At 43.9% G+C, this 18294-nt stretch overlaps 1 protein-coding gene across 2 annotated transcripts in view; it reads left to right on the forward strand.

The window, feature by feature from the left end:
* The window catches only part of LOC124789344 (juvenile hormone esterase-like), a 114306-nt gene that overhangs the window by 57411 nt on the left and 38601 nt on the right, over nucleotides 1-18294 (forward strand). For both annotated transcript variants that reach the window (XM_047256669.1, XM_047256668.1), the window contains exon 6: nucleotides 4429-4585. In XM_047256669.1, coding sequence (XP_047112625.1) covers nucleotides 4429-4585 — 157 coding nt within the window. The remainder of the gene's footprint in view (nucleotides 1-4428; nucleotides 4586-18294) is intronic.

Here is an 18294-nt window from a genome sequence, read left to right on the forward strand (position 1 = left end):
CTCTTACTATCCACACGCGTAACTACAAGAGTGAGGTACCAAAACCACATGTGCATATTTTCGGAGGGGCAATGTTCCAGACCACTTTACAAATGATAATGCACGTCTCATTAAGTTTCTACGACGGATTACTCACAGGCACAGATGTCCGCCATATGGATGAGCTAGCGGAATCTCCAAATAGGAATGCTAAGGAGGCGAACTGCAGCCTGTCAGCCACCTCCTAGGAGTATTACTCACAACTCCAGAGCATTTCCTCAAGATTAGGATCGACTGCCAAAGTGCGCTTGGATCACCCCATACAAACCTCTGTAGAGTGTCTTTGGCAACTACATGTATAACCTACTAAATTTTCTGCTCCCGATATAACACAGCAAGTCGCTGCTTCTGTCTACTTGCGTTGGTCTTGTGTAAAAGGAATCGGATCTGTGTGCAGTAAAGTAATATTCTGACATAACGTTTAAGATTCATTAGATCGGAACGCAGTTACATTTCATTTTGCAACATGATAAATGACACTAAAATTTACTTGAACGAAATTACATTAATATATAGCACGGTTCAAGAAACGTGTCAGTCTTTGGGTGGACTGATATGTCTCATGTTTTATGACAACTAAATCTATTGATCAACACCTGAGTCATTCTTTGCTTCCGTTGCGAGATATATAGAGAGTCAGTGAAGTTCTGGGAGGTACAACAGGGATGGATCCATGCCGACTCCAGTTCCTTGACCAGCTGCACAAGGTACTAGGTTTCTCGACTGAGCGTCCATGGCACATAGAGCACGACCGAGGTCGTCCCACGGGTTCTAGACTGGGTTTTAATCCAGGAGTTTGGTGCCCAGGGGAGTACGGTTAACTCATCCTGATGCTCTTGAGGGTAGCTGCTACCGTGCCGAGAAAAAACAAACTGCATGTAGGGGTGAACATGGTCCCCAAGACTAGATGAATACCTGTGTTGATCCCTTGTACGTTCCGGAATGACGATATCAGCCAGGGAATGCCTCGAAAAGAATCTAGAGGCCATAATGCCCCCTCCATCGAACTCTACCCTTCCGAAAATTGTTGCAGGGTTTTTGCTTTCAGACGTTTCACGTCGTACACGACAACTACCATCTGTCCGATGAACCACACAACATTGTTTATGTGAAGTGACCATCTGTTGTGCAATTCCATCCTTCGTCCACGATTAAAAGCTTTGAGCGTGCGTGCATCAACCATGCCCCTTCTGTGGAGGCACATATGCACCAACTATCGCTAAACCGTTGTTAAGGAGACACTGTTGGCAGTCCCTTGGTACATCTGGGTGGTCATTTGCTCAACAGTTGCATGTCTATTCTCCTGTACACATGAACACAGCCGCCTTTCGCGCCTGCCACCTATTGCCGTGCTGCACCAGAGTTTCATCTTCGTCGATATTGGATAGCCCTATTTTGACATGCAAGGTATCGTTTAACCATGGCGGCATGTAAACACTTTATGAACTTAACCGTTTCGTAAATGCTTGCACTCTTGGCCCAACATTCCAATGATCATGCACTTTTCGAAGTCAGATAAATCGCTCCGTTTCAGCGTTATGACAACGACTGCGCTGTTTTCCGCGTCCCCACCGACACGTTTATATACTCTCCATTGCTAGTACTGCCACCTGCTGTGTATGCGTGGTTACTGCACGTCCACGTCGAACATAGGCGGTGGTCTCATTAATGTGACTGTACAGCGTATACTGTTATTGAAGGAGTCATCATAAGCAGTCGGGAAACATCGTAAATCAAAAATAATTACTGCAGAGTAATGAGATTTTGGAAATACAAATGTCTAGATAACATATTTAAGTGATTAACATTGCGAGATCACAGGTTAATGTAAGTGTGGGATAAGCCAGTGCAAGTGTGAAACGCTGGTACATTAATAACCTGTGTAACCATCAGAATGTTGAATGAAAGCATAAAATCGTGCATGAATTGTGTTGGCCAGCTGCCCGAGGTTTGTTGAATGGAGTTCCATGCCCGTTGCACTTGGTCGGTCAACACGGGAACAGCTAATGCTGCTTATGTATGACGCTATGGATGTCATCAGATGATGTCCCACATGTGCTCGATTGGAGACAGATCTGGTGATCGAGCAGGATAAGGCAACGCGTCGACACTCTGTAGAGTATGTTAGGTCACAACAGTGGTATGTGGGTGAGAATTACCCTGTTGCAAAATATTCCCTGGAATTCTGTTCATGAATGGCTGCACAACAAGTCTAATCACCTGATTGACGAACAAATTTCCAGTCATCGTTCCTTGGATAACCACGACAGTGCTCCTGCTGTCATGTGAACAAGCAGCCCAGTGTGGGTAACACACATACAGGTTGGATGCAGGCCTCAACTGGCCCACTACTAACCAACACTAAGCCATCACCGGTACAGAGGCAAAACCCCAGCTTTCACCAGAAAACACAACAGAACTCCACCCTGCCCTCCAAGGAGCTCTTGTTTGACACCACAGAAGACGCGAATGCGAATGGTGGTGGTTTGGTTTCAGTGGAATGCACTCTACAGGGCGTCTGGCTCGTAGTGCCAACTGCTCAAACTTCTGCTACACATGCAGTACGATGTGCCAGAGCCATACGCCGAGCACGATTTTCGTCCCTCTAGATAAAGCCACAGGGCCCTACAAAGTCCGGTCTTCTTGCGACTGTATATTCTCTTGACCACCGCTGCCAGCAGTCATGTAATGTGGCTATGTGGCTACATTCCTGCCAAGTTTTTCTGTAGTATCGCAGAAGGAACATTCAGCTTCCCGTAGTCCTCAGTACACGACCTCGTACGAACTCAGTGAGGTATTAACAGTGGTGTCTTTGTTACCTTAAATCACAAAGGAAACTAACGCTCACGACCATTACAGCGTGTATTTCAAGCAAACCTGGTTTGCATCCTCGTTATGCGACTGACGCGAAATTAGAATAAACTTCATCTTTGAGATGTAGAAACACTCCTACCAATCCTACCAACGTTTGCTTATGTTGTACAGCTCCTTCTTGTTGTTGCGATTTTTTTTACGTCATTGTATACTGATCACAAAGTTAACGCATTCCCAAAACGGTATATCGGGTGCATTGTTGGACAAAATACAACCCAAGATATTTAGCGTATAAGAACATACAAAACATTAATTAAAGAAATTCTGAAACTAGTGATACACCCTCAAAAAAATTTACGAAACCATATTATCGACCGCATGATAGTGGAACTGATGTGAGCATAGTCATTCCCAGCAGCCATACTTGTTTGGTATGCTTGAACTCAAGCTGGAAAAGAGCGAAGTGATCGTCTGGGACAGTCTCTGATGGCAAATTCATATCCCTATGAGCATTGCAAATTTTCTGCATACCACTATTCCACAGCACTACCCTAATATCCACTACAGTGGTCTCTTAACACAAGGATCCTATAAATGCGGCTCGTAGCCTCTGCAAGAAAGCAGAATTCCTCCAAGAGGACATTCCTCCATTAATTCATGGTCTAATCTCGACGTTAACACAGAGCAACCTGAGGTACTGGTATGGCACCGGAATATAATTCGGCAATGCCAGTGTGAAGTAATTAGTGATTCCGTCTTTAGTGATGTCATCGTCATCGACCTTGAACCTACTTTTTTCTAAAAATGAACACAACGCAATTAGACTGAATCGTTGTTTGTTTCATTACGACCCAGGTTTCGGCCTTTTATACTATTCTCAGGTGATAGAGTTTATGGCCATTTATGAGCTTGATGTCATGCAATATAAGTTAGTGACATAAACTCATTCACTTGAAAATGGTGTAATAGGTAGAAACATGGGTCGCAATTAAATAAACAACAGTTCAGTCAAATGAGGGTGTGTTAATGTAAGAATTATTGTATGACTGATGCTCAGCAACATCAAAAACTGCTTACTGAACTTACTTCCTTTGATGTTGGCAACTTCATAATCAACGAACCCGCTTCTCCATTTCTGTGAACGAAGCACGCACTGTAGAACATTTGGTCTAAAAATTAGGTTATCTTTCTTGTAGGTTTGTTTTATTGAGGAAATTCGCTTTTTGAGGCATCTGTAAATTTTGTAGACAGTTGTCTTGTTGGTATCGATGAAATTTCGTGCAGAATTTAAGTCAGGCCGCTGTGAAGAAATTACTCTTGGTCTACCTTGTACTACCAGTAGACGTAAGGGAACGGAAAAGTTCAAGTCAGCAGATAAATATTTAAAATTTGATGATGAGTTCGATTAGTACAAAATCTATAAGAAAGGCTGTACTTAACTCTGAATACCAACCAAATCATTTTAAAAGAGTTGTATGCCGTACTTATATCTCCATGAAACAGATAATTTGTTATTACATCCGAATTTCTGTCATAGATTCTAGAACCTAAATAACGATAGTTTCTGTGTTGCAGGAGTGGTTCTTCAGTCCGCTTATACCTTTCCGACCAGCTGTGGAAGGTGAAGGAGAAGATTCGTTTCTGCCCAAACATCCACTTGATCTGAAGCCTCACACAGCAGTTCCATGGATGACAGGTGCCACCCATGACGAAGGATACCTTTTTGCAGCGGGTAAGGTTTCGTATTTACACGTTGATTCGGAGATGATTCTGAAAGATTTACGGCATGTGATACTAATGATTTCGTAGATATGACTATAGAAGCAGCTTCTTCGATGCTGACGCCATACAAACTATTTTACTTAAACCGACTACAAGACTTTACGAATTACCGCTACGAAGAAAGCACTGAAGGAAATCCTGTATTACTTACTCAGTTCGGCCCATCACTTAATTTTTGTTCTTTTATAGTGTCAGTAACCAAAAAGTTAGCAACAGAAAATATGAAGATGCTTTAAAGTATCATTTCCAGTGTCACGAAAACCATGCTATGTTAATAAATTTAAAGCGTCAGTGTAACATTGTATTATTTGTAAGAAAATTCTCGGATTGAGTACCCTACTTTATAGTAAGATGTGAGAATGTATTGCTTTTCGTTATTCATCACTGTGCCAACAACATTATAACCAGCCGGCCCTGGTGGCCGAGCGGTTCTAGGCGCTACAGTCTGGAACCACGCGACCGCTACGGTCACAGGTTCGAATCCTGTCTCGGACATGGATGTGTGTGATGTCCTTAGGTTACTTAGGTTTAAGTAGTTCTAAGTTTTTGAGGACTGATGACCTCAGACGTTAAGTGCCATAGTGCTCAGAACCATTATAACCAAGTGCTTAATAGCGTGTTAAAATGAAGCAGCGGTACTGCGTTTAATGGGTTTGAACAGCCATTGCTAGGTTTCAGAGGCGTGTGGTGCGATGTATCTTCGTACAGATCAAGCAGTTCCCATAAATGGCGGACCGGTGGTTTGCTGGGACGGACTAGCGCCCGACAGCGCCTCTGACGAGATCTGTCACACTGCGACCAGGCAAAGGTGATGGTCAATACATCGACATGGGTACACTATCACTCTCGTCAAAACAATACATCGCAATTCTGACTTTGTAACACAGACAGTTATCCTGGATTAAGCATTTTCGGACTTCCTGCCACGTCAGTTCAAGATAAAACGTCGAATTTCAACGATTATCTCCATTGTCTTCATTAGGAGCAACTGACTGTCAGAAATCCTGTTTTGGTGGTTTATATAGGCCATAGACCGCTTCTTATCTGTCGGTAATGACGTAATACTGTCTCGGATGGGTCAACGTCTGCGCTGGAGCGACACCACTCCCGTTGTAGCGTAAACACTGCGGCGAATGTCTCTGCCTCTTCTCTGCATCGTGTTCTCGCTTCCATGCACCGTTACTATTATGTCTGCTGTCACATTTGAGGTTCCGAAAGTCCCTTTAGTTACAGACTCCAGTATGTAGGAGCCTGTGTCTTTGTCTGTGAGGCTGCGCTCTGTAACTGTACATTTTTCCATTTATCGATTTTTAATACCCACAGCTGTCCGCAACGGCGCAGATGGACTGACCGATGTAATTGCTGCCGCGGTCACAAGAGTTGTTGTAAATTTCAGCGATCCTAAGGACGAGACTGTGCTTAACTGTGGCAATTCACAGGAGTGCTGCTAGATTTGTTACCAGTAGGTTCGAACAACACGCATGGCTATGCTTCGGGATCTCTGGAGAGAAGGCGACATTCTTTTCGAGGAATACTATTGAGAAAATTTAGAAAACCAGCATCTGAAGCTAACTGTTGAACGATTCTGTTGTCTCCAACACACATTGCGCGTAAGGACCACGAAGATAAGATAGGAGAAATTATGGTCCCTAGGAAGACATACAGACAGTCGTTTTTCCCTCGTTCTGTTTGCGAGGAGAACAGGAAAGGAATTAACTAGTCATAGTACGGGGTACTCTCCGCCACCAGCCGTAAGTTGGATTTCGGAGTGTCGATGTAGATTGGATGTAGTTAACAGGGCGTAGTATCTTCTTTGTATTCTTAGGAGGTCGGAAAATGTATCTTATATTCAACGTTTAATAACAAAATGACTCTGAGCACTATGGGACTTAACATCTGCGGTCATCAGTCTCCTAGAACTTAGAACTACTTACAACTAACTAACCTAAGGACATCACACACATCCATGCCCGAGGCAGGATTCGAACCTGCGACCGTAGCAGTCACGCGGTTCCAGACTGAGCGCCTAGAACCACTCGGCCACCGCGGCCGGCATTGAATAACAAGTACATCGTTTTTGATCTACTGCTTTTTTTTCGTACTACACTCATCCTCATAAATTATGGATAATTGCAGAATGTGGTGCCACACAAAGTGGCACTACACAGAACTGGCGCTAGTAGCATAGGCGCATAGGGAACACACACGACACAGGTCTGTAAGTCCACGGTATTGGTGATAAGTTGAGAAAACCGTCCCGAAACACAAGTCTTACAAAACGCCACTGTTTCCTGCGCATGTACCCCGACATCAGTATCGGATATGATCACCATGCACACATACACAGGCCGCACAACGTATTGACGTACTCTGGATCAGGTGATCGAGCAGCTGCTGGGGAATAGCAGCATTCTTGCACCAGTGCCTGTCGCAGCTCCTGAAGTGTCGTAGGGGTTTGAAGACATGCAGCGATATGTCGACCGAGAGCATGGCAGTCGTGCTCGATGTGGTTTAGGTCTGGAGAACAGACAGGCCACTCCATTCTCCTGATATCTTCTGTTTCAAGGTACTCCTCCACGATGGCAGTTCGGTGGGGCCGTGCGTTATCATCCATCAGGAGGGAGGTGGGACCCACTGCACCCCTGAAAAGGCAGACATACTGGTGCAAAATGACGTCCCGATACGCCTGACCTGTTACAGTTCCCCTGTCAAAGACAAGCAGGGGTGTACGTGCACCAGTCATAATCCCACCCCACACCATCAAACCACGACCTCCATCAGGTCCCTTTCAAGGACATTAAGGGGTTGATGTCTGGTTCCTGGTTCACGCCAGATGAAAACCCGGCGAGAATCACTGTTCAGACTATACCTGGACTCGTCCGTGAACATAACCTGGGACCACTGTTCCAGTGACCATGTACTGTGTTCTCGACACCAGGCTTTACGGGCTCTCCTGTGACCAGGGTCAGTGGAATGCACCTTGTAGGTCTCCGGGCGAATAAACCATGTCTGTTCAGTCGTATGTTGACTGTGTGTCTGGAGACAACATTTCCAGTGGATGCGGTAAGGTCCCTGGCAAGGCTATCTGCAGTACTCCATGGCCATCAGCGGGCACTCATTGTGAGATATCGGTCTCCTTGTGGTGTTGTACACTGTGCATGTCCCGTACTGTAGCGCCTGGACTCGTTTCCTGTCTGCTGGAATCGTTGCCGTAATAATGGGATCACACTTTGTAGCATATGGAGAGCCCGTGCTACGACCTGCTGTGTTTGTCCAGCCTCCAGTCGCCCTAGTATTCTACCCCTCATAACGTCGTCAATACATGTTCATTGGGCCAATTTCAACACTCAGTCACCATTAGCATGTCTGAAAACGTCTGCACACTTACTCGCTGCACCGTACTCGGATATGCACCAACACACCTCTGCGTATGTGGACTGTTGCCAGCGCCACCGTGCGACGACCGCAGGTCAGATGCACCTCATGGTCACACCAGGAGGTGATTTAAACCCCAAACCGCCCACCAGAGCGGTGTTTCACCATGTATCAGCATTATCCTTAATTTATCAGAATGAGTGTAGTTTTCGGCTTATTGGGTCATTTTCAGGAAGCAACTGACTAACATCTGAAGAGGGCTCAATAAGCCGCAAACAAGTTGAAATAAACAAAAATCAGTAGAACATAGAAAGTGTACTTGTTATTCAACCTTAAATATAGGATGTATTTTGCGACCTCCTAACAACATAAGGAAGTAAGGAACGAATGCAATCGTTGGCTCATCGCAAGATGTTCACAATTTCACGTTTGCTTTTCTCAAAAAATGGTTCAAATGGCTCTGAGCACTATGGGACTTAACATCTGAGGTCATTAGTCCCCTAGACTTAGAACTGCTTAAACCTAACTAACCTAAGGACATCACACACATTCATGCCCGGGGCAGGATTCGAACCTGCGACCGTAGCAGCAGCGCGGATCCGGACTGAAGCGCCTAGAACCGTTCGGCCACACCGGCCGGCTTGCTTTTCTCAAAGAGCGCTGACTCCATATTAGGTGACTCGCAGCCGTTCTTTCTGAATACGTACTTCAGATGGTTAATTTCGAAGTCCAGATTGTCCTTGGCAGAAAAAGTTTTTGCTCTGAGTACCAGTATACTTAAAACTTCTCCCTTCTGGACCTGATAGTGAAAACTGTGGCTGCTGAGGTACAAATCATTGTGGGTGGGCTTGTGGTGCACTGAGTGGCCGGGATGTCCATCCGGCTTTCGTTGTACCAGAACATCTAAAAACGGCAGCCTTCCTGCTTTCTCTAACTCTTCTGTGAACTGGATGTTTGGTGCATACTGTTCAAAACTTCAAGGAAGTGCTCAAGAGTTTTTACGCCGTATTGCCAGACCACAATCGTGCAGTCAACCTAAGGACAAAATGAATATCGATGAAGGGAAGCCAAATTTAATGCATGTTCCTCATAATATTTCATAAAAATGTTTGCCACTGCTGAAGACAACGGAGAACCCTTAGCCATTCGGTCCGTCATTTCAAAAACTTTACCACCATACAAGAAGTGGGTGGCGGTCATAAATATGCAGGAACAACTTTATAGTTTCAGGAGGAAAATGCTCTGCCAACATTTCACTGTGCCGTTACAAGAACTTCTGTGATTAGTGAGACCACATGCAGGCCGAGTAAAATATCTTTTGGGCTAACTCTAATCTGGTTTATTTTCTCAGTGAATATCTGAGAGCTTTTGGATTGATGTTCGCAGCGGCCAGCTATCGGAGCCATCGGCTTAGTTAAATATTTGTCCAGCCGGTAGATAGGAGAACCAAATAGCACTAAGAATTGCCCTCAATGGAATACCTTTCTTGTACACGTTAGATAATCCAAAAAATCTGGGATGTCTTAGAATTCGCGTCTTTGGTAGACCAGAATTCTTTAGTAGCTCCACCATTTACTTTCTGTATGAAAGACAGAATTGAGTCTCGCTTTAGGAATTTGTACGTGCTATCTTCCAACAACGATGCCACTTTAGTGTGACATTATGAATATTCCTTGTGGGTGAAGAAACTGTTACAGCGGTCAGTCAATCCGCACTTTTTCCGATCCCTGTGCAGAACATCAACGGCATATTGAACATGGAGAACCGGGGAAATGCGCAGTTGCTGAGCACACCCTCACGAACAAACACAAAATACTGAAACTTCCTGGCTGATTAAAACTGTGTGCCGGACCGAGACTCGAACTCGGGACCTTTGCCTTTCGCGGGCAAGTGCATTTGCCCGCGGAAGGCAAGGGTCCCGAGTTCGAGTCTCGGTCCGGCACACAGTTATAATCTGCCAGGAAGTTTCATATCAGCGCACACTCCGCTGCAGAGTGAACATCTCATTCTAAACACAAAATACTGTTTGACGAACAAAATTTTAGATTTTTGTCCCAAGATCCTACAAACTGGGATTTCGCAATTCAGGAGGCTATAGAAATAAGAACGTGTGACAGAGGCTTCATCCGTCGCGGATATAATCTTAGCGGTGCCTAGAAGTAAGCTTTCGGTGCAGACAAGAGGCACAGATATTCGCCGCAATGTTTACACTACGACGGGTGTGGTGGCGGCATCAGCGCAGACTTTGACAGCATTACGTAATTACCTACCAATCAGCAGCTGTCTGTGGGCTACATAAGTAAGCGCAACAGCTGATTTGACAGTCAGTCGCTCCTGACGAAGACACTGGAGACAACCGTTGGAAGTTTGAGGTTCTACCCTGAACTGACAGGAAGAAGTCTTAGAATGTTTTATACAACAGCGCCGTCGCGAGAGGCATCGTGTTCAGATAGTTATCCTGTTGGAACATGCCATCCCATCAGGAAAGAAATCCAGTATGATGGGTTGAAAGTGGTCCGTGATGATGTTCACGTATTTCACACCTGTCATGGTGCCTTCGACTGTCACTACATCTCCCTTGGTATCGCAGAGCAAAGCCCCCATAGCATAATACTGCCACATCTCCCTGCGAGCATGGTGGGGCGTATACAGCTGTTCGCCTGGATGATGGTGCACCGGCTTGGTGTAACAAGAAACGTGATTCTTCCTACCCGGCGACACCCTTTCGTTGATCCACGGAGCAGTCTCGATGACGTGATCATAGTTTACGTTGTCGCTGGGTCAAAATGGGAAGGCATAGGGGTCGTCTCCTACGGAATGTGTGTTAACTGCACGCTCCGAAATTCTTTAGCCTGTATCAGCATTGTATTCTGTAGTTTGACCTGCCACAGATTGTCGCCTATCCGGCGCTCACAGAGAAAGCAAGCCTCCGACCTTCACATTCTGTAATGAAGCATGAATGTCCAATACCCCGTCGCCTGTTCCTTGTTTTCCTGTCGGCCAACCATTTTCAGTAGATGCTCACGGTAGTACCCGGACAGCAGACCAGCTTCGCAGTTTCCCAGGAGCCGGACAGTAACAATGTCCCGTTTGGCAATGTGACAGAGAATTTTCCCATCTGCTGTGCGAATTGTCACTAGAATGGTTCCCCATTCCGCTCTGCTCCGCTTAGGCACAATACGTACCAAGTCGCGGGCCCACAACGCCATCAGACAGCGTTTACTCTCGCGGTGAGTAGTGGTCGTAACGTTTTGGTTCTCCAGCGTAAATCGTAATGTTTATTCTTGCTTAGAAATATATTGCTATCTGTTGCATGCTCAGTTAATAAATTCATTTTGTTATCTGTTCACAAAATGTTTGCTCCACATCTAATATGATGACAATAAATTGAGTAATTACGTAATGAGTCATGAGAGTGTTCTTCTTTGGTAGGTGATTTCAGAGCACACGGCTACGGTAGAAGAATGACCAGACCTGTTTAACGATAAAATATAGCGATACCCTTTTTACTTCCTTTATTTACCACAACGTAATAGCATAACAGCACAACAGACTGGTGTCAGCATAGATTTTCTGACTACAGTAACCGTTTCTTATCCGGAAAATACTATTGAAATAAAATCTAACAACAGAGTGAAAAACTGAAAATATACCGAATTTATACTTCGGAGCCAAGGACTATTATCCCGCGAAATATAAAACACAATAAGTAAAATCCTCAAGAAAATAGTATATTTGTAATGAGTGCTCCAATGTAAAACAAAATCACTCTTTTAACTTCAATAAGTAAGCACAGCTAGTGAAATTATACGTAAATATAATTTCAATTTTAGCTTTAAAAATCGCAATTCCATAAAAAATTTAATCATCTCATGGATACGACCAGTCGCTTGTCAAGTAGACTTCAAGCATGACACAGTTTCGCGGCATTTAGACCAATTTATCTTAAAGAAAAACCGAAAAAGAAAACCCTTCAAACAGCAGTTTTAGTTTGTCTATTCTGCAGCCTGAGGGGCCAGCAGAAACAGACCAATCTACTTCGTCTTACTTAAAACAGCATAATTTACAAAAAAAAAAAAAAAAAAAAAAAAAAAATGGTTCAAATGGCTCTGAGCACTATGGGACTTCACAGCTGAGGCCATCAGTCCCCTAGAACTTAGAACTACTTAAACCTAATTAATTTAAGAACATCACACACGTCCATGACCCAGGCAGGATACTAACCTGTGACCGTAGCCGTCGTGCGGTTCCAGACTGAAGCACCTAGAACCGCTCGGCCACACCGGCCGGCCATGATTTACAGTTAAAAACTTTTCTTAAGGAAGGTGCTTTCTCATAAACGTTGCGTCGTTACACTGCGGCCCCTAGAGAGAGCGTAGGCCACGCTGACTGCGCCCGATGGCAGCAACACCTAAGGCAGCCTCGGACACGACACACACAAACAACTTAAAATGGCTCACCCTCTAGAAGGGACGCCATCTGTAACAGCAGCAGCATGGGTGTTGGAGATACTGTGTACTGCCACAGGACAGGACACAGCCACACCGAGGCCTAGAGCCCACGGACGGCAACGGCTTCCACTACCGACGCCGACAAACCATAGTTCCGCTACGCCAACGTGGCTTCGGCACGCCTACCCACTAAGTGTTGTTGCTCCTCCACGTCACGACAGACCAACAGCGGTCCCGCACTACTCCAGAGCTGACTGCCCGCTGGGACCGCCGTAGCCGTACCGCGCTCAGTACACGAGCCTCTCCCGAACGTGCTCCTAACTCCCTGCTATTTCGCTGGAAACCGACCTGTCAGCCCGTCTTAGCCCGCTCCTTTTTAAACTGCTCGTGGCCAGTCACGCCACAGAAAAGCAATCTAAGGGGAAGAGCCGACACACGGCTGGCGTCAGAGATAAATAGAAGGCGCCACGGCTCAGTCACACGAATCCGTATTTTCTGATACAATCTGACCTACAAGCATAACTTACCAAATAACATTTCGACTACGTAGGTAATTTGGACTATATTATTTTAGATGTAACACTACTAATATAGGGTGGTCCATTGATCGCGACCAGGCCAAATATCTCACGAAATAAGCGTCAAACGAAAAAACTAAAAAAAAAAGAAACTTGTCTAGCTTGAAGGGGGAAACCTGATGGCGCTATGGTTGGCCCGCTAGATGGCGCTGCCATAGGTCGAACGGATATCAACTGCGTTTTTTTAAAATAGAAACCCCCATTTTTTATCACATATTCGTGTAGTACGTAAAGAAGTATGAATGTTTTAGTTGGACCACATTTTTCGCTTTGTGATAGATGGCGCTGTAATAGTCACAAACATATGGCTCACAATTTTAGACGAACAGTTGGTAACAGGTAGGTTTTTTAAATTAAAATACAGAACGTAGGTACGTTTGAACATTTTATTTCGGTTGTTCCATTGTGATACATGTACCTTTGTGAACTTATCATTTCTGAGAACGCATGCTGCTACAGCGTGATTGCCTGTAAGAACCACATTAATGTAATAAATGCTCAAAAGGATGTCCGTCAACCTCAATGCATTTGGCAATACGTGTAACGACATTCCTCTCAACATCGAGTAGTTAGCCTTACGTAATGATCGCACATGCATTGACAATGCTCTTAAGCATGTTGTCAGGCGTTGTCGGTGCATCACGATAGCAAATATCCTTCAACTTTCCCCACAGAAAGAAATCCGGGGACGTCAGATCCGGTGAACGTACGGGCCATGGTATGGTGCTCCGACGACCAATCCACCTGTCATGAAATATGCTATTCAATACCGCTTCCACCGCACGCGAACTATATGCCGAACATCCATCATGTTGGAAGTACATCATTCTGTCATGCAGTGAAACATCTTATAGTAACATCGGTAGAACATTACTTAGGAAATCAACATACATTGCACCTTTTCGATTGCCATCGATAAAATGGGGGCCAATTGTCCTTCCTCCCATAAAGCCGCGCCATACATTAACTCGCCAAGGTCGCTGATGTTCCACTTGTCGCAGCCATCGTGAATTTTCCGTTGCCCAATACTGCATATTACGCCGGTTTACGTTACCGCTGTTGGTGAATGACGCTTAGTCGCTAAATAGAACGCATGCAAAAAACCTGTCATCGTCCCGTAATTTCTCTTGTGCCCAGTGGCAGAACTGTACACGACGTTCAAAGTCGTCGCCATGCAGTTCCTGGTGCATAGAAATATGGTATGGGTGCAGTCGATGTTGATGTAGCATTCTCAACACCGATGTTTTTGAGATTCCCGATTCTCGCGCAATTTGTCTGCTACTGATGTGCGGATTAGCCGCTTCAGCAGCTAAAACACATACTTAGGCATCATCATTTGTTGCAGGTCGTGGTTGACGTTTCACATGTGGCTGAACCCTTCCTGTTTCCTTAAATAACGTTAACTATCCGGCGAACGGTCCGGACACTTGGATGATGTAGTTCAGGATACCAAGCAGCATACACAGCACACGTCCGTTGGACATTTTGGTCACAATAGCCATACATCAACACGATATCGACCTTTTCCGCAATTGGTAAAAGGTCCATTCTAACACTGGTAATGCATCACGAGGCAAATACCGTCCACACAGGCGGAATGTTACGTGATACCACGTACTTATACGTTTGTGACTATTACCGCGCCGTATGTCACAAAGCGAAAAAAGTGGTCCAACTAAAACATTCATATTTATTTACGTACTACACGAATATGTAATAAAATGTGGGGGTCTCGTGAGATATTTGGCCCGGTCACTATCAATGGACCACCCTGTATATTAGTTTCGTCTTATAGTAGTTGCCATTATTGAATACTATGGAAATTAGCCACTCGGGTTTCCAATGCCATGTCGATCTTTGTCATCAGTAGAAGTAAACAGTGAGATGTCGTCAGCAAGCTCAGACTGCAGAAGAAATAAACAGTGAACTGTCGTCAGCAATCTCGGATTGAAACCTCCGAGCATATTAAAACCATGAGCTGGACATTAATTTGAATGCAGATATTCCCAATCGAGGGTACAGATCTTACCACACGAGCTAACCTGGCTTGGTTAACTCAGTCGGTAAGAGCAAAGCTTCAGCTGTATAGTGAAATCCATGCTGCGACTTAAAGCGGCTGTCATCGGAGTGAAAGTGAGTGAAATACGCTACTAACAAGGAAATGGCACAATCCGGCAAGTAGAAATATGCCCTGAATATTTTTTATACAGAAATAATACGCCGAAAGAAAGATCCTTTCATAATTTTAGCGGCTAATAAATACTCGAAGTGTTTCTAAAAAAGTGTTCAAAAATTCCACATCCGTAGCTCGCCAGCTGGATGGAGAGGTGTACACACTTACGGAAGCTGTAGCGGACTGTGTATATGAATCATGGCAGGTGCGTATCCTTGGTTGACAGCGCATTGCTAAATATCTAACACGACTCGGTGTGATAGTAATCTGTGAGGCAACCTTCATTTTCCATTGATAGTGTCTCTGAAACAATTATCCGCAGATACTCTTCACTCAAACTTACAAGTCATTTCATATCCATTGTCATATTAACAGAATCTTCCGTCGGTTCTTGGTAGAACAACATTATAATAATAAATGAAAAGCACCACTTTGCTTTTGTTCTAGAACAAAAGCAAACTGGTGCTTTTCATTTATTATCATATGCATTGCCTTTGCGGCAGCATCAGTGTTAACAATGGTGAAAAAACTGAATTAATATTCGTTCTGTTTAATGCTTAACGTTAAGCAGTAACAAAATTCATTTTTGCATCGTAAAATTAGACCATGAATTGTATAAATGGAAGAAAGAATTATACGACGTAATAGATACACGTCAAAATAAAACTCACCAAAATGTGAAATTAAGAATAACTGAAAGATTTACTGTACAGCGTGGTAACAAATTATCCTGATTAATAACAAACAGATACACCTAAGATTGAATAAATAATATCAATAACAGTTCTTCTGAAGAGTTTTCTTGAGAAATGCACCATGCAGAACGACTCTTGAGAGGCAAATCACCTTTACTGATGGAGTTCTTAGAGACTGGGCCCTCATAATCGAAACTGATGTGAACATTTCCGAAAAGTCATGATAGAACTGGTTAAGCAGATACAACAAATCGTACGGTGTAGGAAGTTGCAAAACAACAATGTTTACTTTTACTAAAAGTGTAGAGGAGATGCCATTAATTTGAAGTTGACGTGAAGATGTAGCTTGCTGTTATCACCACTTGCCTAACGCAAATCACTCAGGTTTCGTGAAAGAACTCTGAGCGGATCACACTTACTCATTTCGAGGCGAACCAGAGTCTATTCTGCAATCAATACGCTATGAAATATTGATGTACAACAATTTTATCGACGAGAGGATTACTGTTTCCAGAGCTTTATGTTCGTCTTCACAGATCTCAAGGCATATTAGGACCAAAAATAAGACAGGAACTGTTCTGTGACAAAAATCTTATAATCGACCTATCAAACTCTGGAACAATAGCAAAGAAGAATTTCTAACATTTCAGTCGAAACAATTTCTAAGCAGTTGCAGAAATTCATTCATTCCTTTTGTTTAGCTCTTGATCTGGACATAACGATATCTCTGTCTCTGGGAGGACGACGTAAAGACTGTTGATATAGTATGCGTTCCATCCAGAACAACTAGTGTGACTGTCAATAAAGAAATTTTTCTACATTGGAAAGTATCGTTGAGGAAATGGTCAGACAGTATAATTTCCCATCGACCCATCTCACCTTAGGTTTGTCAGGAGAACATTATTCTCAAACTTCAGTCATTTGTGCTTTATCAGTTTGCTCTGGCATATTTTACGAATTACTTTAAGTACATCGCATGTTCGGTGTGCAGTACATGAAGAGCCACAGCCAAGGCCATTTCATATTCCACCGCAGTTTTGCCTAAACAAAAGTAGTAATTACGTGGACTTGCATGAAAGCATTAATTTTTCTTTCGTCAGGTGTGCCTGATGTAAGACGAATATTTGTTTCCAGCATTCTAATGTCACTTCAATTTATTGATCTGCTAGCCACCTTTATAAGAGTCACTTATGTAACAGTTTAGCTGTCGATTGGAACTGCCTCATATTCTACACATTAATGATACACGACATTTTTTTGTATGGTGTGGTTGCTTCAAATTCGCCTGTGTGACTCTGGATATTACAAATACGCTGCGCTACGGTCTCCTGTCACGATCGCCTGCGAACTAACTAGGGAGGCTGAACAAACCTACAAAAACAAATAACTTCAACAATTTAAAAAAAAAATTACTTGCCGTGCGTCTTAGCAGCAAAACTTTTTATAGCGCATTTCTTCCCTTGTTTATTTTCAGCATAAAATATTTCAGGGTGTGATTCGACATGGATTGGGCCATTACATTATAAATACCTGTCTCTAAATGAAGCGGTCGTAATTACAGTACATCAAAGAAGAAAATCTGAAAATCAGTACTGTACTTAGTAGAAAGATAAAATATTTCATATGTAACTAGCGAAATATCGTAGCCTTACGATTATGTACACTCTTTGACATAAAGCTCGACCGGCGGCCGGCCGCTTCAGAGGCTAAGTCCGCGCCGATCGCGACATGGGACAATAAAACTGGCCAACTCGCTAATTCTCTAAGTCCGGTTATCTGCACAATCTGGCAACACTGCAGACTGCAGCACTTCCTGAAGGAAAACTAGTCCCATGATAGAGATACACTAGGCTGATTACGCCTGTGGTCTACAGGTAGCGTGCGTTGTTTCTGTTCGTAATGTCAGTGGATCGAGAGCAGCTGGCATAAAAATTTTTTATAGCCTCTTCTGTCTGAATGCTGAAGACGTGAATGTAATGGTAGCGCAGATTCAATCTATTTCGCTTTCTGACACACCGATATCAAAATTTTATCCAGTAACGATTTTGCGGCAGATTTCCTGCAGACTGTCCTCCTCTGGACGCTGTATGCGGCAAAGCTCCGGGATCCATTTGCTGGCTACCGGCAGCGGCCGTGGCGACAGCAGCGGCGCTGCACTCCCCCGTTCTTTATCGAAAGCCCCTGCTCCCGCTCATCGCTTTTGATGATTTAAAACGCTTTATTATTAAATGTTGCTCCACAGAAAATTTCTACGATTTCCATTCACGCTCAAAAGCAACGGAGACAGACGCCCTGATTAGTAGGCGGGTATTATATTACATTAATCGGCAAGAGCTGAGTATGGCCCGAAATTAATTTTATAGACTGGGACGAAATTAAACCACCTC

Source organism: Schistocerca piceifrons, chromosome 3 (assembly GCF_021461385.2).
Source record: "Schistocerca piceifrons isolate TAMUIC-IGC-003096 chromosome 3, iqSchPice1.1, whole genome shotgun sequence".
NCBI classification, from domain to species: Eukaryota; Metazoa; Arthropoda; class Insecta; order Orthoptera; family Acrididae; genus Schistocerca; species Schistocerca piceifrons.